At 41.2% G+C, this 27,995-nt stretch overlaps 1 protein-coding gene across 7 annotated transcripts in view; it reads right to left on the bottom strand.

The window, feature by feature from the left end:
* The window catches only part of LOC148885693 (RNA binding protein fox-1 homolog 3-like), a 326,703-nt gene that overhangs the window by 8,694 nt on the left and 290,014 nt on the right, over positions 1 to 27,995 (bottom strand). For 5 of the 7 annotated variants that reach the window (XM_089018729.1, XM_089018728.1, XM_089018733.1 and 2 more), the window contains 8 exons: positions 25,457 to 25,549; positions 24,420 to 24,480; positions 23,536 to 23,589; positions 15,707 to 15,839; positions 12,933 to 12,972; positions 9,648 to 9,706; positions 4,540 to 4,618; positions 66 to 1,915 (listed from right to left, as the gene is read on the bottom strand). In XM_089018729.1, coding sequence (XP_088874855.1) covers positions 1,871 to 1,915; positions 4,540 to 4,618; positions 9,648 to 9,706; positions 12,933 to 12,972; positions 15,707 to 15,839; positions 23,536 to 23,589; positions 24,420 to 24,480; positions 25,457 to 25,549 — 564 coding nt within the window. In that variant the 3' untranslated portion in view covers positions 66 to 1,870. Of the gene's footprint in view, positions 1 to 65; positions 1,916 to 4,539; positions 4,619 to 9,647; positions 9,707 to 12,932; positions 12,973 to 15,706; positions 15,840 to 23,535; positions 23,590 to 24,419; positions 24,481 to 25,456; positions 25,550 to 27,995 lie in introns of those variants that run through there. The other 2 variants (XM_089018732.1, XM_089018734.1) reach the window with 2 other exon arrangements.

Genomic DNA, 27,995 nt, shown 5'->3' with positions numbered 1-27,995 from the left:
ATATATATATATAGATAGATAGATAGATAGATAGATAGATAGATAGATAGATAGATAGATAGATAGATAGATAGATAGATAGATAGATAGATAGGAAGTTAATACTGTACACATAAATATTGAAGGTGGGTTCAGAAATATTCTCAGCTTATCAAGGCTATGGCACACTCACAAATCAGCGCGTGTGTTTGAGCCATCGACAACTCGAGTGGGCTAACTACATGCTTGTGATTTCAAGCGAAAACAAGTTGCAATTTCGACAAGGGGAAAGTCCTTTTTTGTCAGCGCAACACTGGGCCAAACAAATCATCAGTTTGACATTCATGTGTTTCCTAATGACTGTAAAACATCGTAAACACAATTTTTAGCCCTTTAACTCATTCACTGCCAGACGATGTGCAAATATGTGTCCACTCCAGTGCCACGGTTTTTGTCATTGTCGCTCAAATTGCAGGATCCACAAAATATTGCGATTTAGGACTGCATAAACATTCAAGAAATTTAGAGTCTCTTCTTTCATCAGAAAAAAAGAGATAATTCCAAAGTTATATAGGTCTGGAGGTGCAATGAGGTGCAAGTAGGGGCGGCTGTACAAAAAGCAAATGCTTTTCATGGAAGGGAAACACATTGCCAGAGGTCTGACCAGGGCTTTATCGGGACCCCACAGCAAGAAATAATAAAACCTGAACAAATTCGGGGATGGCGCTCCGCGTCACACTTTTCAATTACCGAATAAATTTGGGAATGGCAGTGAATGACTTAAAGGGGCTGAGAGATGAAAAATGTTGGGACTTGGACCACTGTCACACAATCTTTCAGGCAACCAATCGATGAAAGAGGAATATGAGGGTGATGCTTTTTTGGTGGATAAAAGTGAGCGCAACATGAGCCAATATGAATATCCAAAATGGTTTAAGACCCAATTTGGGAAAAAAATGTGTGCACACATACAGTATTTGCTCCCATGGATACATTAGGGCAAATTTGTCAAATAATAATAATAATAATAATAATAATAATAATAATAATAATAATAATAATAATAATAATAATAATACTTTTTCACACTGGCCACTTTGGAGTGACGTCATTATGACAGTCAAACCCAAAAATGTTGAATCATCTAATCGTATTATTATTTCAACAGAACCAATGAATGGACTACTAGTTTCAAAATGAGTCAACTGTCATAGTTTGTTCAATTATTGTTCACGTAACTGGAGAAAAAAGGAACATAATTATTGCAAAACCTGAAGTTGTTTATTATATGTGTCCATTTCAAAAAATTCTAAAACGATTGTAGCTAAAATCATGCAAGTTAACCTACATGATTTGCAGTTGTGGGTCATACATATCACACGGGGTGGCGAGTTTGACACCTGTGCTTTAGGCGATACTCTATCCAGAAAAAGTAATCAATACCAGTGCAACAGTGAAACTTGAAATCACAAATGCCCCAAAATGGAGTCAGCCCATTCAATCTCTCATATTTGCATATTCAGCAACAAAAATGCAAATAAATGACAACAATAAATGTGTTTCAATGTACATTGCTGGAATAAGAAAACTGTCGGGGCATTTTATATACACAAAATGTTGCCAAGACTACAATTCAATCAGAGAAAACAACAAAAAAAAAACAGAGCAATAAAAAAAAATCAATCAATAACGGGAAAAAAGAATGAAGGATACAAGAGTGTGTGGAAAAGGCGGCGGTGGAAAAGTCAGCTGGAGGAGGAGCTTTGTCTCCTCACAGGGGAGGGGGGACTTCTTGTTTTTTTGAGGGGAGGGGGGTAATTTGTATTTTTCAAGAGTTCTTTTTTTTTGGTTTTGTTTTTGGTGGCGTGTGTGCGTGTGTTGTTTGGGGGTTTTAGTAGGGCGCGAAGCGACTGAAGCCTCCTCTGTAGAGGCTAGCCTGCAACATCAAAGATGAAAAAGGACCAATCAGCATTCAGGGAAGCATTTCCAAGTCACATTATTTGGACTTATTTGTATCCATTACGTTTGAAATTGTTCCGACTCCCTTTTTTTTCATCAAATTTCCTTCCAGTCAGTCAATATTTGACAAAGTTGGCGAGTGCCTTCCACAATTTGTCAGGGGAGAGTAGGGGGGAAGTCTTGTCATATTTGAATAAACGGATTGGCCACAGAAGTCGCGTGATACGTCTTGCTGCTGATTTTTAACTCATTCACTGCCATTCACGAATTTATTCGTGTTTGTTTTTTCTTGTTTTTCTTGTGCTGATAAAATGCCGTTCAGACCTCTGGCAATGTTTCACCTTCCACAGAGGGGCAGCATTTTACCATTTTTTTCCCAGGTTTTTTCCAACTTCAGCTGTTGTTAAAGCGCTATATAAACCAATATGTAGGCATTGCTAGGCATTATTTCAAGCTCATATAACTCCAAACCCATATAATTTAGTTATTTACTCTTTTTTTTCTGATGAAAGAAGAGACTCTAAGGTCTCTTACGCTGCATTTAATGCTTATGTAGTCCTAAAAATCAATATTCTGTGGGTCCTGGAATTCGAGTGACAATGACAAAAAACCCTGGCACAGCAGCGGACACATTTTGCATATGTCTGGCAGTCAATGATTTAAGACTCAGCAGCATCACATTTTGATTCATAATTTCTCACATTTTAATTTATTTTTCCCCTTTGCCTCAAAATATATATTTTCTATCTTTTTTTGGGTTTTATCCTTTTCAATGTGTCTCTTTTAATAATAATACATTTTATTTCCAAGCAACTTCCAAATTTCTTAAGGACACGTTACAGTCACAGGATAAGAACACCGTTTTCTTATCGTGTTTTGTTTTTCACTTCCTTTTTCGTCATTCTCTATTTTTTTTTGTCTTCCTTTTGATCATTTTTTTTCATTTTCCACACTCACTGTTAATTTTTATTGGTCTTTTTCTCCCACACTTTCCCTTTTTCCTGAGTTTTTTTCCTTTTCTTTTTTTGTTTCCGCTTGTCATTTCATCTCCTTTTTGTCTTTCCATTTATGTTGTCTATTATCTTTCTTTTGTTTCCCCCCTTTTTCTCTTATGCCTCCTTTTCTTTTATTCCCATTTCCTCCTTTCGCACATGTTCAATTTTTACTCGATGCATTACCCACTTTTATTTTGTTCAAACTCTTTCCTGTTTTATTTCTTTGTCTTTCCTTTGACTTTTTCCCCTCTTTCTTTCTAAATGTTATTTGGTATTTCTTTTCTTCTTCGCACTTCTGTTCTCATGTTTCTGTCATTTTTTTCCTCTCCCTTCATTTGTCCTCTTTTCTTCTCAGTGCCTTTCTTGGTCTTCTTTTTCTCTCTCTCTGTTTCATTGTTTCATTTTCTTTTCTTTCTGCCTGTATTTCTGTATTTTTTTTCGCCGGCAGACTTTTAAAGGCAGACGGCTTTTATGCGGACTAAGAAAAAAAAAGTGGCGGGATCTACCAAGAGCCCTGCGGGACCTCCGCCTCAAGTCAGGCTCACATTATCTGGGACACACACACACGTGCGTCTGCACACATACACGCACAGAAACGACCAGAGAGGAGTCCTGGCGAAATTAAGAAGCCAAAGCCAATGTCTTCAAAGGCTCATTTTGCCATGCGAGGCTTTTATGCAAAGAATTTTCCAAGCTCCCACAGACTCACTGTTATTATTATGATTATTGGAAGAGATTTTTCTCCCGGAAGAAAACAAATATCACTGATTATGTGTAATTAAAACAAAAGAAAAAAAAGACTCCTTTGTTTTGAGTTCACGCACTATGTACTCTTGTATACGCATACTCGTGCTGCTGGTTATTTTTAGTAGGGATTAATGCATCGTGGAAGGAAATTTGGAGGAAATCGGGGTTGGGGGGGAAGCATATAAGTAGCACATTTCTAATTAAGTCAATGAAGAAGAAAAAAATGTTGTAATTAATGAAAGCTTTTAGCTAGCAGCTGCACTGGGGGGATGCTATGTTTTTTTTTTACTTTAGGAGTAATGCATGCCACTGATCACCCACAAAATAAATAGTATATAAAATAAGATCATCCACCCCACCCTATTTGTTTTTTTTTTGTTCCGTCCCTGGGCACACTTGCTTTAATGAACTCACCACTGAATTATTATCACTGAAATCGTCACCTTTTTGAAATGAAAGGAATATTTGCTTTTTTTTTGGGGGGTGGGGAGGAGAGTCGGGGGGTTTTTTGAAGGGGGGGGGGGTGTAAATTTTCATCTTTGATGCTTCAGGATAGCTGCAAACGCTAGCTAAAAACAAACATTAACGCTCTAACTTGGCTGGACACGTCATATTCAAAGTTGGGTTTTGCTTGCACCAATAAACACCACAGGGGTCTTTATTAGTGTGTGCGTGTGTCTTCCTATATCGTGTGTGTGTGTGTGAGTGAATTTTGTGCATGGTCTGTATTCCATGATCTTTCTATGGATTGAGTTTTTTTGGGGGGGTTGTTTGTTTTCGTTTTCTGTGAGATGACGTCCACTTCTTTAAAACTGCATGTGTTGGGCTTGCGTCGGCGATTTTTGGCAGCCTTACTTACCATGGTTCCCACGCTGTACGTGGCGGCGGGTCCGATCGTGTGGTGGTAGGGGTCAGCCGTTGCATAGACTCTGCCGTAGCTGCAAGCGGAAGACAGGAGTAAGTGGTTGTGGCTTTTTTTTTTGACCAACAGCTCTCATAAGTGTCTGGTCCATGTGATCAGATCTTAAAGTCTTTGTGAAGCAGCATGGCTGGTGAGGCACTGACGTCATCACAGTCAGATTTACAAACATGAACTCTACAGAGTAGCTTATTCACCATTTGATTGGCAACAGTTAACGTGTGTTTGTTTAAAATGTCATGTCAGCATTCTTTATATCTACAAACTTTTGCATAGAAAAAAATAATTTTAAAAAATAACATTATTATCGTGTTAACTTTACTTATAAATTCTGAAGAAAGGCATCGATAACTTCTTTGTAGAAGCCCTCCTTATCTTTCTAAAGTTTTTTTAAAGTCTCTCTGTCTCAATGGAGATCACTGCCAGTGAAGAAAGTTGTCCTTGATCAGTCCTGTTCCGACTATGTTTTCAGTCTTTTCAGTGCTGAGAATGACCGTTCCACTGATGCTGTAGTAGCTGGAACAGTGAGCACGAACTGGAGCAACTTTGTCACCTCACGAATAGTTTCAATGAGATCCTTCTGGGCCAAAAAGCTGAGAAGCTGTCCAGGAGATTTACATCCATCCCTCACCGTTTGTGAGCTATAATTTCCGGTGTTGGTCTTCCTTTAATTATTATCTCCTGCTTCGATTGAAAGTCCAGTTTAGAAAATTCAATTTAGATATATAATCCCCCATTCCGAATTTAAGGCCAAGCAACACGAAAAAATGACTGGATGGTTGCACTTTACTTGCTGTGTGCCTCACCTACGCACACAGTTTTGATTAAAATAAAATAAAATAAACACTGTAGTACAGTGTTTATAATGTACAGTGGCTGTACATTATATACACCAGCTAAACTGTAGAAATTTAGTTCATATACTAAAAGTTTTTGAACAATTTAATAGCGATATGCAGAGGGAAAGCAATGCGGTCTCACTGCAGAGCAAGCCAGCACAGTTAGCATAGTGATTGCGCAATCCATGGTGAGGCTCAGCCGGCTGCTGCCTCACCGCTCGTCTGTACTTATTATTTGAACGGTAAATGTGAGAATTCAGCGATTTTGAAAAAAAATCCAAAGATGGTGAAGTTTGGATGGAAAAGAACTTTAAAGTACAAATCATTAATACAGTAAAGTCTCGTTATATCGATATTCAAGGGAGTCCGAAAAAATATCGATATAACCGGGACTATCGATATATCCGACCCTGTTTGCATGTAATTTTCTTCGTGCGTGCATAGAAATAGTATCGATATAACCGGGACTATCGATATATCCGATATCGATATAACGAGACTTTACTGTATATATAATATATACATATAACTGTTTAATTTATTTTTTCATTTGATATTTCCATGATGACAGGTGAGGCACTGCCTCACCTGCCTCCCATCACTGCACGTCACTGGGTGGAAGGTTACCATAACTTCCGGACTATAAACCGCAACTTTTCTCACAGGCTTTCAACCCTGTGTGTTATGCAACGATGCGTCAAATTTATGCATTTTTCTAATGGCCGCCAGTGGCGCTTGAGCACTGAACGTCAGAGTGAGACCTGGCAAATATGTGTTTTGAGGAAGACGCAAGTTGAATATAACTTCACGAATCGTGTATTTTAAGTGGCCCTCCGAGTTTAATGGGAGGCTTGAATGATCAGCGGCAAGAAATCGTTTACCAAAACTGGCCGTATGGGAAGAGCAACTTTTGCACAAGTCAGTGGACCCTGACAGCATGGAGCACTGTGAAAAAAATCAACCATCACCAACATGGGTTTCGAAAAGCTGCCTGACGGAGAGGAAAGCACAAGCTGACATTAATTACCTCAGGATGAAAGTGACAGAGCGACAACGAAAGAAAGAATGAGTGCATGTGTGGCGAGGACGCTGTTCCAATGTGACACACACGAGGAAGACTTCCGTCGATTCACTGAACAGGAGGAAGATGAGGACAGCTCTCAGCGACTTGCTATGTTTTTGTAACCAGCCCTGTTAGTGAGTGCTAACGTGTTGCTGCGGTGTTACTGCCGTGTCTCACTTTTACCGGCATACTTTTTTAACCAGCCATGTCAGGGCTGTGTTACTACCGTAATGCTTGTAGTGTTGAAAGAAAAGTTAAGGTGTATTATTAAAACTTTGAAAACTTTTTCTGTGTACCGTCTTTCTTTATAAACATGCGGCTTATAGACAGGTGCGGTTTATGTATGTACAAAATGTTTTTTCCTTTAAAAACATACTGAGTGAGGCTCATAATCAGGTGCGCTCTTTAGTAATTTGCATCATGATGGTCAACCGTTGCAAGTTTGTCTGTCGGCTTATATTTCCCGTCGCTAAGTGCAGCAGTTGTGCAAGACGGAATGATCCGTCCCACTGTGCAATGTCTTCTGTAAAATTTTGTCATTGACACAACACACGAGATAGGTCACCGTCATTGACATGTTTTTATCATCATCGTCATTGACACTTTAGGCGACACGTTCCTCACGGTTAATCGTACTCACATAGGGAGACAAAAGACGAGAGTGAGAGACCATGGTCAGCCTTGGAGGGGCATGCCGTAAATATGCAACACCCCTCCTCTAGCCCCATCCACATCCCAGCTTTTCATCACAGCCATTTCGGAACTAATCCTTGTGATTTCCCCGTCAGGCGGGACAAGATGCGTATTTATTTATTTGCTTCCCGTGTTTCCTCCGCTCGGTCTGTGGCGAGAAGATAAGACGGCCGAAGAGAGAGGGCGGCAAATCAAGCACCCCTCCACCCACCCCAAGAAAAAAAATAAAGAAATAAATAGAAACCTAGGAAGTCATCCTCAAGGACAACAACTTCAACGCGGGCCTTTACGAGCGTCGGGACTGAAGGTTGGCGAGACTATCGGAAGGAGAGGCACATGCTCTCGCTCGCGGGCTCCCCTTATCTTCAGATAGAAACCCAGAATGCACCTCACAGGAATGAGTGACACCCAGCAGGAGGTTCGACTGCCCTCCCCACCATGAGATACACTGCTCAACACGCACTCACCATTCCATGGGATGGATCGTGTTTCACACTCGAAAACAAGTCAAATGGCGTGAAGGTCGAAAAACTGACGCCAAATGCCGCACAAGTTTGATTTCAGAGTTTTACCGCGAGAATCACACAATTGAAGGGAATGCGGGAACTATTGTAATGTGGGATACAAGTTGCCTCAATGTCGTAGACCACCTGTGTCAAAGTCAAGGCCCAGGGGCCAAATCTGGCCCGTCACATCATTTTATTTGGCCCGCGAAACCAAATCAAACTTTAATTTGTCATATGTATACCACAATAACAGGCTTTAACTCATTCACTGCCAGATAATATGCAAATATATTTCCACTTCAGAGCCAGGCTTTTTGTCATTTTCAGTCAAATTACAGGACACACAGAAAAGTGACTTTTAGGATTACATAAACATTCAACGCAGCGTAAGAAACCTTAAACTGTCTTCTTTCGTTGACTCCTAAATTATATGGGTCTGGAGTTATCTGAGGTGCAAGCGACTGTAAACAAGGCAAATGATGCTCCCTCGTGGAAGGGAATAACATTGCCAGATGTCTGACCAGCGCTTTATCCGCACCCCTGCAAGAGAAACCAAATACCGAAAACATTTGGTAATGGCGCCCCATGTCATATTTTCAATTCCTGAATAAATTCGGGAATGGCAGTGAATGAGTTAATATTTAATTCAGAGTTATTGATTATTTTTTTTGCACTCTATATGTAATATATAGAGGGGATGAACCATTCTAATGGCTTCCCCAAATTCAGAACGCCCGAGAGGAAACCGTAACTAAAATGTGGCCCGCGGCAAAATGTGATTTTGAGAAATTTGTCAGAGAAGGAAATGTTCAAAATGGAAGATGCTTTACATCGGCAAAGAAATGTGGCAGGAGAAATTTTCTAGTGACATGCTTTTCAACCCATACTAAATCTTGCAATGACCAATAAGTTCAACGACAAGAAGTGAGTGCTCCTCAAAAACATCCCAAAAACATTTTTGGAAAGAAAACCAACAAAAATTACATGAAGAGAAATACAAGAAGACAAGGAGTAAGTCCTGCAAAGACCTAGAAAAAAAATCCAATCCCTCACAAGTCCAAAAGATAAAAAAATGGTTGCAGGACAAACAAGGAAGCAAACTCTTCAGAAACGATCAGAAGGTGATAATTAGAAGATGAAGCAAAGACACAGTATCCAGAGAAAACCCACACAGGCTCGGGGAGAACATGAAAACTTCACATAGGAAGGCTGGAATCCAAATCCGATACATTTGCACTGGGAGGTCGATAAGCTAACCCGCCCTCCCCCAAACACCAAACAAACCAAACAGAATACAACAAACAAAACAAAAGTTGTCTGGAAACATTGTCAGAAAAGTCTCCCAAAAATTGAATTGAGGGTTGTGGAAGTAGTTGTGCTCTGGTCCAATTTGTGATTTCTGCTTCCCTGCCTGATAAATGTTGACAGTGTGGATATGAGCTTCATCCTCTCAGGTGCAAACATGGTGCACCCAGACACACACCCACACACACACAAACACACTAGTTATCAGCAAACATGCTCAGCAATCGTTCACATAACGCATTCCCAACTTGAGCCTTCAACAGCAGCTCAAGTCATGCAAGGTGACTTTTTTTGCTGCATTTATTTTTGTACTCAAATGTCAGAAAAGCCCGGAATACAGAGTTGATGTAAATCACATTTATCACTGTCACCTGCTGGCAATGTGGGGAAATAAAGAAACTGGTTTGACATTCAAGCTACCCAAAACAACCTTCAAATGTCTTCAAAATTACGGTTTTGTGTTTGCAGTTATAATGATAGCGTTTGAAAATCGGTTTTCGAGCCAATCTTGGAGTTTCTAATTAGGCTTTATGCGGGGTTAAGGTTTGAATTTAAGGTGTCAAGTTTCAAAATCGCCGAAAATGGTTAAAGTTGAAGGCATAGAATGTTTGCGATCAAAAAAAAAAAGATGGCGGCGCTCACCTGTCACTGTAAGCGGCGGTGGTGGCGGGCTGGGCGAATCTGTACGCTGCGTAGCCACCCTGAAAAAAACGCAACAAGAAAACATCATTGTTTGAGACAGCAGAGGGGGGGAGTTTAAGTTTTGATGCCGCCCATATGCTGACTGATTTCAAATACAACAAAATTGAACAACAGGGATTTCGTATGATGTTATAGATATTCTATATTTCGGTCGGTTAGCCATGAATCCGTGACGAGGAAACAACAAACCGGGCTGTGCTGAAAATCAAGTGGCCATCCCTGTTGGATGCAAATGGCTTATTAGTTACCGTATTTTCCGGTGTATAAGGCACACCCAAAAGCCTTGATTTTCTTCAAAAGATGACCCTGCGCCTTATACTCTGGTGTGCCGTATACACTGCAAAATATGGTACTTGAAATCACGACAAAATAAAACATATTTGCACCAATGTGCTTTGCTTCAAGCGTGTAATGACCATACATTTTCCGAACATAGACCAAAACACAAAACTGAGATAGTCAAACACTAGCGCTCTACATCATATTTTTAAATCTCGAATAAATTTGTGAATGGCAGTGAATGACTTAAATATGTCTGCTTTTAAGGAATAAGCGGTACGGAAAATGAGATGAGATGTCTGCTTTTAAAATCCACCACGCTGTCCGCAAAGTGACAAGGAAGCTGCGGCTAGCGTTCAACTTCCGCTCGTGAGCGGAGGGAGTCAACCAATCACTTCAACATATGACTGAGCAGCCAAATTCAGAGCATTTTGAGAGTGAAAAGGCACCCGCTGCATTATTAAACATCCTTTTTCTTTCCCCGACACGCGACCGGCTTGCCAATCAAGTAAGACGACGGGGGCAGCGGGCGCGGTGACGGGCCGGGCGGTGACGGGAGAGTGTTCATTTGCCGGAGCGGAAGGAATTAAAGAGCTCATTGTTGGGGCGTCGCGTTAACTCTGTGAAAAATGGAGCCGCTCAACTTTTTTTTCTATTAACGGCCGCCCATCTGGGTCCCGCGCACCACTCGGGTGCTGTTTAATAATGCAGCGACCATTCATTTTCAGACTCGCAAACCTTTTCAGGTCAGAGGTTCACACCGAGCCCGATGGGCCTTCCTTTGGGTTTGTTTATTTTTCCGCAGGGGACAGGAAGTGGCAGTCGGATGACTTCCTGCCGGACAGCCACGCCACGGGACTGATTACAACCGCACCCGCAGTCCGCCGCCAACCCAGGGCCATAAATCACTACCACCGGCGTTGTCAAACGGTGCACGCGACAGCGTAGCACATTTGTTATTGTGTCGTGGCGGGGGCGTGCGTGAGACATGCACGTGCACACATATTAGCATAAACGACATATGCGGCGGAGATGTCGCTGGTTTGTTAGCTGGTCGGCAAAGGGAGAGAATTGCTGGGATGGCGAGTGCGTGCCGATCACGACATTTGGTCGGGTTTGGTTGGTTTGGTTTGGTGAACGTTGGGGGATACCAGTCGAACCTGGGGTTTTGACCATTATAATAAGCTCCTGTATTTTGTTTTTTACTTCTTTCATTCCTTTCTTCTTCCTTCCATAACTTTGCTTCTGTGAAATGTAAATTTCTCCACTGCAAGACTAATAAAGGTAAATCCATCAAATCAAATCAAATCCAATCATCCGTTCTAGAAACCTGTTCGAAAACCGATTTGGTCGAAAACCGAAACATTTTGCATTATAATCAATATAATCAATGTCTGCTTTTTATTTTTATTTTTTATTGTGATTGAACAATACAAACACGGCTGCTCACAATGGAACATTACACGAGGATAATGCGTCGGTCATAATGAGACGCGACACAAGGAAGTGACGTATAAGGAAGCGGAGGGGAGTCGACTGCTGCATTCAGGTGCGCTCAGTTTGGTCGAGAACCCATTTTCGTTTGTAAACCGAGGCATAAAAAACGAAATTTTGGGTCAAAAAACGAATTTCTGATCACAGATGAGAGTCAAAGGTTTCTAACGCCGTATTGAATATTCTGTGGGTCCTGGAATTCAAGTGACAATGACAAAAACCCTGGCATTTTTGTACATCGTCTGGCAGTGAATGAGTTAAATAGAATGAATTATAATACATTATAAATAAAAAATATATAATTTATATCAGTTCCATGTGATTTTTGATTATTCATTCATTTTTATTGAATGAATGAACTAGAATTTTATTTTATTTTTTAACAGGATTTTTTTTCAGTCAACAAATTAAATTCACATATCTAACGTGTGTAATTATGTGTAATATATTTTATTACAATAAATTGCATGTTTTAAACTTTCATGTTCGGAATGCAACTTATTTGGCACAAGCGTGCACTTCCTGTCGCTCAAGGTGACGTTGAGTTGGTACTGTTTGTGTTGTTGGTGGCTGTGACGGGTTTGATGGAGGTGATGCCGGATGCGAACGTGATGAGATTGTGTTTACCGATGATGGTGACGGTGATGACAATGGTGGTGAGAACACACTGGCAAACGGCGTGCGCGTAGGACAGGCCTTCACCCAAGTGACACTTTGCTCTCGTTATCGGAACAAGCTGGACAAACAAATCTGTCATGCGTGGTGGGTGTCTACGATAAACACCGGCGACATCTCGGGCGCATCACGGTGGGTTGTGGCGGGCAGGGTCGTATATCTCAGAGAGGGAGGGGTCATATATTGTTGGCTGTTCTCTATCAGACTCTCCCAGCATGAAAGTAAGAAGCGACTGTCATCTTTTTATCTCTACGATGGCGCTTTGGGGTACCCCCACCCTCCCTCAAAACTCTCTCCTCCCTGAAGTGGGGCTAATTTGGCTATTATCTCCCGCTCTTTCCCATCAAGGGCAATCTTCACCCCTGAAGCAAACCCGCCTGCGCGGACATCACCGCAGGGACGACTAATCCCCTTATCTTCGGTTGCCCCCTCTTATCTCCAGCACGGCTGTGCTGGCCAGACTCCACTTGGTACCATGTGAGAGCACCATCACCTCACAGCTCGGTGGTGGTGGTGGTCCGGGTTACCCCGTACAGGCTCCGGGAAGCGTATGCGGATGCACAAAATAAAACAAGACGGGACAGGAAGTCTGGTCTGTTGGAGCTGAGGGGGTCTAAAGTGTTTTTGTCAGATTTCTTGGCACAGGCGACGGCGGATTAATCGACACCGACTTGGCAGCGAGAGCGGGACATGGCCCAACGCTGTGGGGGGATCGCATTGTTCCCAAGGTCCATTCCCCCCACGCCTCCCCTCTTCCCAAACCTTGAATGTACTTACGTAGATCTCTGCACCGTAGAAGCCGTCCTGGTAGACCACCCTGTGAGGGAGGGAACAAATAGAACAGAATGAAAATGCACGTTGAAATACTTCAACTTCTACTGATTAAAGATGAAAAAAAAAACAATCCATCATAGTAATTTCATTTTGCTTTTAAATATTCAACAGTTATTTTCAAAAACTGCAATGTCATCCCTTCTCAATAAAGTATTGAGGCAGTAATTCACCTCATTTGCGGAGCACTAGAGGGACATATTCCAGCCCACCCCCACCCCTCATAGTGAGACCACCCAAAAAATTGCCTACTTTCCAGGACACACACACACACACACACACGCACGCACGCACACACACACACACACACACACACACACACACACACACACACACACACACACACACACACACACACACACACACACACATTCACAAAAATGATAAGAGGGGAAAGCGGGTGGCAGAGAGGCCGCACAAAGCCAAAAGATCAGCAATGCGGTCTGCGCTAATGCTAACGCTATCTCGGCCGCCTGAGGCTTGGGTCGTACGTATGGTCCCACACGTACACACACCCACGTATACGCCTACATACAAACACAAACAAAAGGTATGATAGCGACAAGGACACAGCATCAACCAAACACATGAAAGTGAAGTAACATGGACAAGTTTTCTTAGACAGACCATAATTCGACAAAGAATTTGAAATCTGTTCAATACTACATAATATCAACATGTCATTTATTATTGTGACATAATTTTTTTCGGGCAAATAACGAAGGATACACACATACAGACGTTCCCCAACTTCCAAACGCGGGACGTTCCGTACGGTCGTTTGTAAGGTGAATTTGTTCTTAAGTTGATTCAGTGCTATATTTTGTATGGCATGTATGTTTAAGGCTTATATAAGTATGTTTAAAGGACAACAGACGTCACTTCTTTGTTTTTTAACTGACACCTGAAAAACGTTTTATAGCATCTAAAATACCCAAAACATGCAGTATATTTTTAGTCAAATACAAAACACCAATAAAAATGACTTAAAGTGTCCAAAATCTGCAAAAAATTGAGCTGCGAATTGGGCATTTTCAGAAAGTCCCGCCCCCATTTCGTGACGTCACGCCAAGATGTCTTGCATTGCTCGTGAATCAAAACAATGGCTTCAGATTCGGAGAATATGCTTTCTTGTTACACATCCAGTTATGAACATGATTCAAATAGTCCTGATGAGCAAAGCATACATGTTTGCAATCGATTAAAGAATTTATTTGGGCCATTTTGAGGCAAACGGGCGGGGGGGAATGTCTCACCCCAAAAGAGGCAAAAAATGGCGACCAGCTCCGGTGAGGAATGAATCAGCCCGTTTCCACAGGCTGATACATTCCTTCCATGGAGTTTGCCTCCCTCTGCTGGCGGCTTTTGGGTGTAAGACATGGTTTAAAAAAACAGTACAGCAAAATACATTGACGTGATGGAAAGACGTTACAATGTGTCTTTTTTATGGTGAGGAGGCGGTCCTTTTCTGACGTCACGTACAGACTCGTCACCAACTCAAAAACAAGACTTCCTGAATGTTCAGCGCGAGTCTTAAAACGTAAAATATAGCTATATGCGGTGGAATCTTATTAAAATACGGCCAGTAGAAGTCATTTGAAACCATTTTACAAATTATGGACACAACTTGTCCGGAGACATCGGTTGTCCTTTAAGGCTTTTATAAGGAACCGGTATTGGTTTGTACTGAAAAATCAACATTTAATAAAATGTATGCCCTATAAATGTATGTACATGTACAACTGGAGAAATTACTACATATGTTACTACAAAAATGTTCATACGTACAGTTGTTCGTAACTCGGATGTTCCTAAGTAGGGGAGCGTCTGTACTCATGCCATGAAAAAATAGTGGACAAAATAGTAGGACAAAAACACAAATGCACACAAAAATGGGAGCAAAAATACATATTTAACAAGACAAACCAATAAGACCCACCCAAAAATATTTTTAAAAAACTCCCTTCAATAAACAAAAATGAAGATCAAACAAAAATCCTTTCATAAATTGCCATTTTTTAAACTTTTTTGTGGTCTTCTTTTAATTACATCTCACTTTGAGTGGTGCCATTATGAAAAGGCTTGAATGACAGAAATACCGTTCTTCAGGTTTAGCTCTCATCTAGACTCTTTGGTGTAAAGCCTGCATACATTTAATATTTGTCTGCATGTGATGCTGTGCAATTTGTGGTCTATACTACCATGACACATACCAGTGGCAATTTCTATTGTTTATTAGCATTAAGTCAGAACTTAAGGAGTTCAGACCTAGCACCATTTTTGAAGATTTGTTTGCTGTAAGCGTAGGATGATAAGCTTCCTTTTTTTTAAGGTTTCAACACCAGGGATGGTCACGCTATTTCCATTAGTCTGTCTACTCTATGGCATCATGCCCTGTGTTTGCATGAAGTCAGTGGACTTCCATAACGCAAAATTCTAGAATTGTGTTGAATATAGAATGAGTGTAAGTCTTTTTTTGTGTGTGTCAGACGGTAAACTGAAAGTGGAAGGGGCAAAAATAAACATGGCCTCATTTTGGGGAAAAAAAGTGTTAGTTGCTCCTTGTTTGTAAGCAGCAGAAAAAAAAAGTTGAGGTTCACTTAGCTAACTTTTGAGGTCACCATGTTTCATATACTAACGCTACTTTGCCAATGAAGCAATCACATTAACAAAAAAATGAAAAAATAAAACAAAAACATGACTTTGTAAGTGCTACTTACGCTCCATAAGCCGGAATAGGTGGCGGCGGAGGAGCCGTGCGAAAGGTGTTGTAGACCGCTCGCCCCCGACCTCGCAAGTGGGTCCCCCTGTAGGCCACGGCGGTTCCCGTGGCAGGGTACGGGAAGCCCGTTACTATGGAGACAAACATAAAAAGTGGTGACGAGAGAGACATTTTGCTTATCTGATGATAGAAAATATTGGCAGCACAAACAGGTCCGCCAGTTTCTCCTCGTTTGCGATATGCCTACAACGGCTGTATACAAAAGGCCTTAAAGTTCTTCATGTTAAGTCAACATGAAGCCGCTAGAGTGCTGGACAGACTTCTGACAATTTTTTTCTCTTCCACAAGGGGGCAACATTTTTCTTTTTGCCATGTGAGCGCTTTGTTCCAGCTTCAGCTGTTGTTAAAGCGCAATATAAACCGATATGTATGTATTGCATTGTATTTTGGACAGCTGCCTTCATTTCACGCTCATATAACTCCAGACCCATATCATTTAGAAATTAACTTTTTTTTCTGATGAAAGAAGAGAGTCTAAGGTTTCTTACGCCGCATTGAATGTTTATGTAGTCCTAAAATTCAATATTGTGTGGGGTCTGGAATTCGAGTGACAATGACAAAAACCCTGGCACTGGAGTGGACACATTTTTGCACATGGCTGGTACTGAATGAGTTAATTTAATCATATTTATAATTATTTTCCTTATACTTTTGAGGACCAGTTGTGCCACAATCAATGGAAGCAGCGTTGGGCTATTGGTGTCATTCAGGTTGCAAAGATGGCGAGAAAAATAGGTGAAGGTGACGATATGTTCACAAGCTCCCCGTGGGGGGAATAAAGCAGATGGGCCGGGACGGTCGAGCCCCCCCCCTTCTACCGCCCCCATCTCCCCTGACCTCGCGATGACCCCCAAGCTCTAAGCCATCTGGGAGCAGCTCTGGCCAATGGCAGTGACGGCTGAGCTTTGGGTGAAGGACAGGGTAGTGTCGCGGGTTCAATCCGGTTGGTGTGGTATGTTCAAATGATAGGCAGAAAATGCAAAAAAAAGCTCAGCTTATATATCTATCTAGTTTTCAATAGATAGACACTGTATAAGGATGTGCCGCGTTCTCTTTCATCACGCTTCTCTATCACGGTCGTTTCGCTGCGTTTGCTTTCCGAGTGAAATCTCCATGTGCGGCGACGGCCCAGCACGGCCAGCGGCTTCCGCGCTGGCCGAGTTAATAACGTGTGGCCGATGCATTTGGGATGAACCGTCCGCTCGCCGTCTGAGCTTAACTCCACCGCATCACTTCACCTCCAAGCGGTTTCACGTGGCTTTTTCCAAACGGAAGACACTTTTCACGATGACGACCATTAGCCAGCTCTTTAGCCAGTGATAGCACCCCGATTTGTAGCAACACAGCATGAGCAGCCTTTTAGGATTTTCCCTGACTTTGCTGTCAAATTAAAAGTGACAAATATCTCATTTATCAACTCCTCAAAATATTCTTTGCATCTACACCACTCTCTTTAAACCTGTCTGAATATTGCAATTTATGTCCTTAATCACCTGCACTTGACCAACACCCAAACAACAATAGCTTTGTGGTTCGTTAGTAGCTAGTGACAAAGGTTTTCATGTGAGTAAGATTCCATCAACATCACCAAAATTAACATTAAATTAAATTCTTATTTTTAGCAGGAAATGGTTTGTTCATGTTCGCAATTCAGTAGGTCGTTGAGGTACTCACTCAAATTTGTCTGTATAGTTCTGGAATTTTGTTAGCTTGTCACTTGGCTCCAGATGCGTGCTAATGATACTGCTAACATAATCTGTTGTACTCCAGGAAGTGTTTTTGACTCATTCACTGCCATTCACAAATTTATTCAAGAATTGAGAATATGGATGGATGGATGGATTTGCCTTTATTAGTCTTACAGTGTAGAAATTTACATTTCACAGCAAGGTGAAAGGAATGAAAGTAGAAAAACAAAATACATGCGCTGCTGGAAAGGCAGCCACTCGCGCGTATGACGTAGAATGCCATTCCCGAATTTGTATGGGTTTTGTTTTTTCAATCCTAGGTGCCAATAAAGCAAGAGGGCAGCATTTTCCTTTTTTCATGTTAGCGCTTTGTTCCAGCTCCAGCTGTTGTTAAAGCGCTGTAAAAACCGATATGTATATATTCCATTGTATTTTGGACAGCCACCTTCATTTCAAGCTCACATAAGTCCAGACCAATATAATTTAGGAAATAACTGTTTGTTACTGATGAAAGAAAGAAAGTCCAAGGTTTCTAACACTGTACTGAATGTTTATGTCGTCCTAAAACTCAATATTCTGTGGGTCCTGGAATTCAAGTGACAATGACAAAAACCCTGGCACTGGAGTGGACAGATTTTTTTGCATGTCTGGCAGTAATTGAGTTAATCGGTTCAAACGCAACATAGAATATATATTTCAGTGGGTGTGCACATACATTAGCATAGCATTTTGTTTGGGTGACCTGGACACATTAGCGAAGAAACTGATTTATGCTCAGCTCTATGGTGTACTAGTTTTGTGATATTTGGTCAGATGCAAGCCAAAGCAAATCTATTTTACTTCTCAGACTTTCTTACCACATGACAATTCGTAATGCTTGTTAGCATTTTGCTGATGCTACGTCCACACATGCACAACTTGGCTAAGAAAACCATTAGTTCAGCAACTTGGATCAGATGAGCGCAAACGATAACGCTAACACTATTTTACTTAGTGAGAGTTTCCTAGGGTGGGGCAAGATTCTGTGAAAACTACTTAATTGTACTACTTAATAATCTCATCTGTCCTGGCCCATAGCCACATGCTACCGACCGGACTAACACACTCCAAGTAGCCTGTGTTGATTTATGCCAACCTATAGGCAGATTTGGTCTTGTTAGCATTTGTAAATATGGCCCAAATCTGCTTGTTGTTCTTTTATGTACTTGTTGACATTGGTATGCGACACGCGTGCGCTGATGTATGCGAAGGTAAACTCATAACGAGCCGGCGATAGGCTACGCTGCTTCAATAATAAGCCATAAATCACGGGCGCTGTCAAACCTCGCTAGGCAACAACGGCCGGCACGGGCGCAACATTGAGGCTGAAGTCAAAGATTTTTTTTGGGGGGGGGAACAAAACAAGGAGGAAAGGACTCTTTTTGTCAACAACTTCCCACCTAAAAAGTTCAAAGTCAAAATATAGACTAAACTACAATCCCTAAAAGCCTTCATATATTTCCAAACATACAAACTTAAATCACTTACAGACGTTGATATCCCATAAAGAAGTATTGTCGTTTTCATTCCAATCCCTTTACTATTTGGCAGTGTGATTACATTGTTCCACTGCCGATTAGTGAGCCTTGTGGTGCCCCGCTTAACTTGAATATCAAACTTATTTTACTGACATTCTAAAAAGAACCCCCCCCCCAAAAAAAAAACATACAATAAAAAAAATAGTCGGTGAAAGTTGACATTATAATTTCTATAGATTGGTACGGGTAAGAGGCGATGTTTGATGCGATTAATCTGCTCTGGGGACCTCAACGGCTTCATCTCATCAAGTGTTAAGACCCTTAATTAGCCCCCAAACGTAAAGTCCGACAATGAGAGGATCTGTCCACGTTCATAGAAGATGCCAATTAGCCTTCTCTTCTATTCCTCGGGATAAAAAGACAAGTCAGAGGGGACGCTGTCCGTGGTGCTGAAAAAGAACAAGCAGTGCCACAGACAGCTTCAGGTTTGAAAGTAAACCAGAAGGGCTGCAAAGCAAAATGATTTCTTGTTGAACTTTGGACAGCGATCCTTGGGAGATTTTTGGAAATCTAAGCAATTTGACACACAAGGGATGCTTCAGAACAAATACCTGCCTTCATGTTAAATTTTTGGGCCATGAGACATTTTGTGTGTATAATAATAATAATAATAATAATAATAATAATAATAATAATAATAATAATAATAATAATAATAATAATAATAATACATTTTATTTCAAGTGCCTTTCAAAGCTTGCAAGGACACTACAGTCACAGACAAGCATCGATACAATAATAAATAAAATAATATTATAAATAGAAATGAACACGTCTAGCCAATTTTAGGTTGCAATGCAATACAAACATATTGATTTATATAGCGCTTTAACAATAGCTGAACCTGGAATAAAGCGCAAACATGGAAAAAAGGGAAATACTGCCCCCCTTGTGGAAGGGAAAAAACATCGCCGGCGGTCTGGCCAGCGCTTTATTGGCACTCCCCGCAAAAAAAAGAACAAAACCCAAACAAATTTGGGAATGGTGCTCCACGTCATATTTTCAATTCCCGAATAAATTCGGGAACAGCAGTGAATGAGTGGATTTTGGATGCACGTCCTTTGACTTTCTCATGCATCTTGTCAAGATGAACACATCCTTCCAAAGTTTGTATCGATTGTTAAAACTTGAGTCAGGGTCTCATTGATTTTTATAATTTTTTTTCACTCCTCCAAACTTTCCAGGGGGCACAAGCGAGGGCGACTCGTAGCAGGGCCGAAGCGATCGTGACACTGTCATCCGTCATTCTGGCGAATGTTTTTGAGAACAATCAACGTGTAGATGCGGCGCAGACCGAAGAATAGAGACGAAGTGTGCTGTCAGCTGGTCGCGATTTATGGCCCCCAATTTGGCCGATCTCCCGCACGGAAATGAGCACAGATAAAGCGTGATTAATCGCCATTGCCACCCCCGCAGACGTGCCCCAAAACTGCATCCGACGCAGGATTTTTCCCAGGAGGCATCGTCCAGCAGCGTGATGCTTTCATTTGAACCTTGTAAAAAGCAGCTTTATCTTTTTTTCTACAGCGTCCACCCTGGCTGGAGGACTCCAGACCACTTGAAACGTGATGCATCCATAAATCAGACAGCCTTGCCCGGCTGCAGTGGAGGAGCGCACTCTTGCTGATTTATGACATCCTTTGTGTACGTGTGCGAGTGTGTCTACGTGTGTGTATGAGTGCATGCGTGAGAATGCGCGTTTGATGCTGTGTCAATGGCCGCTTCATTAGGTACCTGTTCCAATCACATCCAATAGAAGCGCTTTATCCTATCCAGTTTTAAAGGCCACTCGTATGATTAACGAGCTCTTCCCCACTAACTGTGAGCACTTGGACCTGGAGATAGCAACTTATTGCCTCACCATATTTAAATACATTTCATGTTTTATGAGCAAACTTGCAACATCAAACATCTGTAACTCAGATTTTCGCCCATTGATATGAAGGGAAATGATCTTCATCTCTTCTATCCTCCCCAAACATGGCAGCAAAAATGTTAAATATTTCTAAATAATGAAAATAGCACTCCATATTATGTATATAAATCAATATATTTATTTACCAAAGCATATGGTAAATAGATAATTAACTCATTGACTACCAGACGTGCAAAAATGTGTTCACTCCAGTGCCAGGGCTTTTTTCATTGTCTCTCGAATTCCAGGACCCACAGAATATTGAGTTTGAGGACCACATCAACATTCATTTCAGTGTAAGAAACATTAGACTCTCTTCTTTCACCAGACGAAAGAGTTAATTCCTAAATATGAGTTTGGAGTTATACGACTTGGAAATGGGGGCGGCTGTCCAAAACACAATGCAATACATGCAAATTGGTTTATATGGCGTCTTAACAACAGCTGAAGGTGGAACAATGCGCTAACATGGAAAAAAGGGAAATGCTCCCCCTAGTGAAAGGGAAAAACACTGCCAGATGTCTGACCAGCGCTTTATCGGCACCCAAACAAGAATAAACAAAACACAAACAAATTTGGGAATGGTGCTCTATGTCATATTTACAATTCTAGAATACATTTGTTAATAGCAGTGAATGAGTTAAACATGAAGCACAGAATAATACATTGAGAATTCTCAATGCAGGCATTTCCAAACCACTGGAACTGACCCAGGAATATTCGTCACACTTTGCAAAGGATGAAGAAAGGTAAAGGAACAAAAATTACTTTGTTGTGAGGTACTATATGTGAGGCGGTGTCTTCAAATATCTGTTGCTTGAAGCACAATAGCACTGTCACAGAAATGCTAGTTATTAGCCCTTAACAGTCCATTGGGTGTCAGCATTAAGCTAACAGTTCGTTGAAATACAAAATCATGTCATTCACCCCCTTTTTTTTGGTTGTTTGTTTGTTTCTAGGACTTCTCTTGCACTTTATTGGACAAGATAATGTTGTGTACCGAACGTTTGTGTGAAATTGTTAGGGTGGGGCAGGCAAAGAGGTGTGTCCGGCGGCCGCGACATAAAAATGAGGGACAAGCGCTTGGTCCCCGTCACGCCGCCTTATTTAGAGCAGAAAGCGGCGGAGTGAAACCGACACATTTGAGTCTAATGAGCAGAAATGAAAGACGCTCGTTAAAAAAGCGTCGCTTTACAGGAAGTGCGGTTTTGGGCCCTCATTAACATGCAAAAGCTTTTCATTTGACGCACACTTGGAAAGATGGCTTCGTCGGGAAGGCCCAATGAGCTCATCCTGCGCAAATCCCGCCGACTTCTGCCAATGACGTCGCTCACTACATTTTCGTCTTCATAAGAAAACAAACACAAATAAAACAAGCTGCCAATTTCAATTTGATCGATTAAGTTTGGGTTTTAAAGAGGATTCAGGCTTTGGGTTTGATTTGTAAATTATAGTTGCAAGCCTTTATTGAGGTATTAACTCAATAACTGCCATTCATGAATTTATTCTGGAATTGAAAACATGACTTGAAGCGCCATTCCCGAATTTGTTTGGTTTTTTTTTTTCCTTGTTGGCACTGCCGATAAAGCGCTGGTCAGACCTCTGGTAATGTTTTTTCCCTTCCCTGAAGGTGCACCATTTGCCTTTTGTCCATGTGAGAGCTTTGTTACAGCTTCAGGTGTTATTGAAGCGCCATATAAATCAATATGCATATATTGCATTGCATTGTATTCTGGACAGCCACCCTCATTTCAAGCTCCTATAACTGCAAACCCATGTAATTTAAGAATTATATTTTTTCCAAAGAAAGAAAAGACTAAGGTTTCTTACGCTGCAATGAATGTTTATGTAGTCCTAAAAGTCAATATTCTGTGGGTCCTAGAATTTGAGTGAAAAATGACAAAAACCCTGGCGCCAGAGTGGATGAATTTTTGCACGTCTGGCAGTGAATGAGGTAAGTAAGGGTTTGGGGTCCAAATGGGTTCAAATTACACGCCCCAAAAGCCCTTCAAGTCTGGATTAGGGTTTTAAAAAAAGATTCACGTTTTAAATTAGCGTTAAATTAAAAATTCAAATGGTGGAGGGGCGATTTCGGGCTAAGGTTTTGTTAAAAAAGAAAAATAAACAATTATGAGGCAATTAGGTTGCATCTTTTAAAGTAGGGTTCTAAATTGATATTTGGGTTTCAAAATGATTGATTAGTTGACATGGCATTGACATGATTTGAAATGTGGTCTGGGGTTCGGAACTCATGTGCTTGCAAGCTTTAAAATGATATGTGAGATGGGGATGGGGCAGACATTCTTCCCCTGCAACCCCCTACCCCCACCCCACAAGCCAGTCCTGCCTTCTTGGTCTCCCTAACAGTCCAAACAAAATAACAAAATCTTGATGTGGATCTCTCTCGTCGGCTTGCCAGGTAAAAGTCAATCTTCGACTGTGGATAAATCCGTCGGCACGTGCTTGTCGTGTCATCCGATAACACCAGTGAGAGCTGAAATCCGTTTTCTCGTGGGGTTGGGATGGGGGGTGGTTCGACGTTGGAGGCAAGATTGATGGCAAGTTGGAAGCGAGAGAGTGGACTTACCGGCGTAGAGCTCAGGACCGTAGACGGCGCCCACCACCGGGTTCAACTTCCAACCTTCATGCAAAAGCACAAAAAAACAACTTTCACAAAAGACACATTCTATTCAGATTTTTGTACAAAGTTTAGGTTTTTAAAAACTTCGATGAAGGTTTCAAATGCCTTCAGGATTCAGGTTTCGAGCTTCAGTGATCAAGGCTTTCAAATCATGGTTAGCGATTCAAATTTGACTTTCAGGATTTGGAGTGGGTTTTCAAATTTGGGTTGAAAACGAGGTTCAGAATTTTGATTTAGGGTGTTACGACTGGTATTCATTTTTCAAGTCAGGGTGAGGGCTTCAAAGGAAGGTTTAAAATGGATGTTTCGGTTTACGGTTTTAACTAATTTTCTGCCATTACCGAATTTATTCGGGAATTGAAACGTGTGACGTGGTGCGCCATTTCCGGGTTTTGGTTTTTCTTGCAGGGGGTGCCGATAAAGCGCTGGTCAGACCTCTGGCAATGTTTCTTTTCCACGAGGGTGCAGCATTTGTCTTTTTTCCATGTCAGCGCTGTTACAGCTTCAGCTGTTGTTAAAGTGCTACATAAATTTATGTATTGTATTTTATACAGCCACCCCCATTTCAAGCTCATATAACTCCAAACCCATATAATTTAGGAAGTAACACTTTTTTTCTGATGAAAGAAGAGAGTCTAAGGTTTCTATCGTGAATTGAATGTTTATGTGGTTCTAAAAAAGTATATTTTGTGAGTCCTGCAATTTGAGTGAAAATGACAAAAACCCTGGCACTGGAGTGGACACAGTTTTGCACATCGTCTGGCAGTGAATTAGTTAAATATGGACTAGGGTAGGAAGGCTGGTTTAATGTCAGGCGTGTCGAGACTGACCGTTGGTGTAAGGGTTGGCTACTTTCTTGTTGGTCATTACTCGCGCTGTGGCGTTGTTCACCTGAACCGCAACAACAACAACACATAATATTAATTGGCAGGAAAAAAACATCGAGACAAAAAAATGGCCGCATGCAAAAACGACGTGTGAGCATGCTGGTGAGAAAAAAAAATTGCGATCAGGGCGGGCAAAAGCACCCCACCCACAAAACTGCGCTCAAGACTTCCAACATCGAATGACATGCTTTCTTGCGGAAAATTTGATTCATGGAAATAGTTGTTGCATTTTTTTCAGATTTATTTGCTTGTCTAAATTTTTGACATTGATTTGGAATGTTTGTGTTCATTTGTGCTTTTTCTTTGACTAAATGATAAAGAAAAGCAAAAAACATTTGCATGAAACAGTTTTTTTATGAAACTAATATTTATTTTAATTTCAAAAAAATAATTTGTCTTAAATTTAATAAAGTCATAGTTTAGGCTCATTTTTGTAATTTTACCAATAAAAAATCTGTCTGTCTGTCAGTCCGTCTGCATCATATATATATATATACTATTACTTCATTAAATTTAAGACAATTTATTTTGGGAATAATAAACAAACTAAATTAGCAATGAAGCAATCTTCCATGTGCAAGACATTTTTCTGAAAAAAAAAAAATGTAAATACATTTTAAAAACATTCAAAATTTCTTTCATGTATTTTTTTTCTCACAACCTTATCAGTAAGACCCGCCTCCAGCTCTGCAATTCAAAGGCAATGAAGAAAAAAAAACAAACAAGCAATAAAAAATTTTGTCGTAAAATTTGCCCAACCCTGATCAGGATGCACAAAACCAAACAAAAATGACACAAACTGCAAACGTGCTTTGACTGGTAACGGCTTATGCTGTCAAGACCCAAGACGCCAAAAAGTTGGCCTCTGACGGCATAGAGCATGCACTCGCCATGCATGCCGCCGCCATCATCATCATCATCATCATCAGGATGCTGTCGTGCTGTGAGGAACAAGAAGCGTGAAGAAAAAGAGAAAGCACCTCGATCTTGCGTCCCTCTACGATTGTACCGTTTAGTTTCTCCCGTGCGCGGTCTGCGTCCATGCTCGTTTCGAAGGTTACAAAGCCGAAGCCCTGAAGACAGCGACAGCGACGGTAGGAAAGGAAGACAGAAAAAGAGAAGTTGAGCAGCCACAGTGGCAAGCTGGCAGATTCATTAGCAGCAGTTAGCGAAAAGCAAAACACGCGAAAGAAGACCCGGCTGACAAAGCGGGTCCGGCTCGACCCAATTAAAGAGGCGGAATGTCAGTAAAACAGGCGTCTCGCTCGGGTAATTAACGACACGGCAAAAGAAGAAGAAGATGTTTAGTAGAGTTAGCTGTAAACATCTCGGGCGCTAGTGGAGGTGTTGCGCTAATTAATGTCAGTTGAAAGTTGGCAAGGTGATGTTTGCGTTGGGTGTTGCAACTCACTTGGAGGTTTGGACTTTTGGCTTTTCTGCCCGATTGAAATAAACTTTTGCAACACATGAAGATGAAAACTGGAAATATTCACAGTTTAGTGTCAAACATTTCGGAGCTGAACTAGCCACACACAAAAAAGTTAACTGCTGTGATGTTTTTCTTTCCAGCACACACAGACACTACCTAAGCACTCCCTTTTAACAATTTTGTTTCATCTATTTGTATAAAGCAGAGGTGTCAAAGTCAAGGCCCGGGGGCCAAATCTGGCCCATCCCATCATTTTATTCGGCCCGTGAAAGCAAATCAAGCATGCCAAATCCCATGATGCTTGCTAAAGTCCAAACCCAAATTTCAAATTGTTGTATGTAAACTATAATAATAACACTCATGATTTTTTTTACTTCAAATTTGAAAACTAGTTATTCATTAATTTGTTGTGCGCTATATATTTAATATATGGACGGGATGAAATATACTAATGGTTTCCCCAAATTGATAACGGCCCACGAGAGGAAAGCGGAACTACAACCTTGTTCTTTTTCACTTCTCTTTCCTGATGCCTTTTCTTTCACCCCTTCCTTCCATGAAACCAATTTTTCTATTTCTCATTCTTCCTTTGCCACAAACAGCTTTTCTTCCCATCTGCTTGATCTTTTTTTTTCTCTGAATGCTTTGCCAATATTCCTGACATTATTATTATTATTATTATTTTTTTGCTTATCCTGCCCTGGACGATCTCATTGATGTTGTGTGATCATTTGCCGAGAAGGTAATACAAGCGCGAAATGGCGAACGGCGTGATGTGCTTCCAGTCGACTTGAGCGGCCATCGGCCCCATCGAGCATAAATCATATACCGGTGTTTTCTCGCGGGAGATAAAGAAATGCATTCAAAAAAAAAAAAAGGAACTGAGGGCAGAATTAATCCTTTGGACATCCACCCGACTGTCGTTATCACCTCCATCTTATTTTCCACTTTCTTGCCTGCCTCACACACACACACACAGGCATGCACACACAGAAAGGAATAATTAGCTTCTAACAGGCCCAACCCCAGCATCCACTTTTCAAAGCAGACAAACATATTGAATGCAAATGGATTCATAGGAAATAGATTGTTTATTAATGTCCCGCTAGCTTCATTATAGAAGCAAGCGAAGCATGCTGGTTAATGTGCTTTGACGGGCACCGGCCATTCTTCTTCTTTTCCTTTCGGCTTTTCCCTTCAAGGGGTCGCCACAGCAAATCAGTGTCCTCCATCTTTAGAGGTTTGATCCGCATGTTTAAATAAATAAATAAATAAATAAATAAATAAATAAATACATAAATGAATGAATGAATGAATGAATAGATAAATAAATAAATAGGGTGTCCCGGTAGTCGAGTGGTGAGCACACCGGCTTCACAGTACAGAGGTCGTCGGTCACGTCCCGCTCCGGCCTCCCTGTGTGGAGTTTGCTTGTTCTTGCCGGGCCTGTGTGGGTTTTCTCCGGGTCCTCCGGTTTCCTCCCACAAAACATGCATGCCAGGCTGATTGAACCCTCCAAATTGTCCGTAGGTGTGATTGTGAGAATGACTGTTGTTTGTCTTTGCGTGCCCTGCGATTGGCTGGCAACCAATTCAGGGTGGATGGAAATAAAGAAATAAGGCCAGCTTGATGTTGGCACTTGAGACAAGGTTGCGTCTTCCCCCAGGAATCAGAATCACAATCAGAATCAGAAAACCTTTATTCGTCCAACAATGGGGAAATTTGCAGTCCACAGCAGCAATTTGAAAGGGCATGGAAGCTATGTAGGGACAAAAATATTGGGACACCTCCAGGAAAGGGAAACACAAAGAAAGCTCATGGCGCTCTGCGCTTTTTGTAGTTAAATGTCAGCCTTTGCCTTTGGGAGCACATTCGAGTGGCAAAAGAATCCACAAGATATAGTCAAATGAGTCCACTCCAACATCGTTTGAAAAAAACAAACATTTTTTAATTTTTTTTTCTTTGCAAATACAGTAATCCCTCGTTTATCGTGGTTAACGCGGACGCGGACCACCTGCGATAGATGGAAAAACCGCAATGCAGCGGACCCTACATGGATTGGTAAATTTACATGTGTATGAGTACAAAAA

Source organism: Hippocampus bargibanti, linkage group LG17 (genome assembly GCF_051943395.1).
Source record: "Hippocampus bargibanti isolate YZ-2025 linkage group LG17, ASM5194339v1, whole genome shotgun sequence".
Classification (NCBI taxonomy): domain Eukaryota; kingdom Metazoa; phylum Chordata; class Actinopteri; order Syngnathiformes; family Syngnathidae; genus Hippocampus; species Hippocampus bargibanti.
This window is presented reverse-complemented; position numbering and strand designations above follow the sequence as displayed.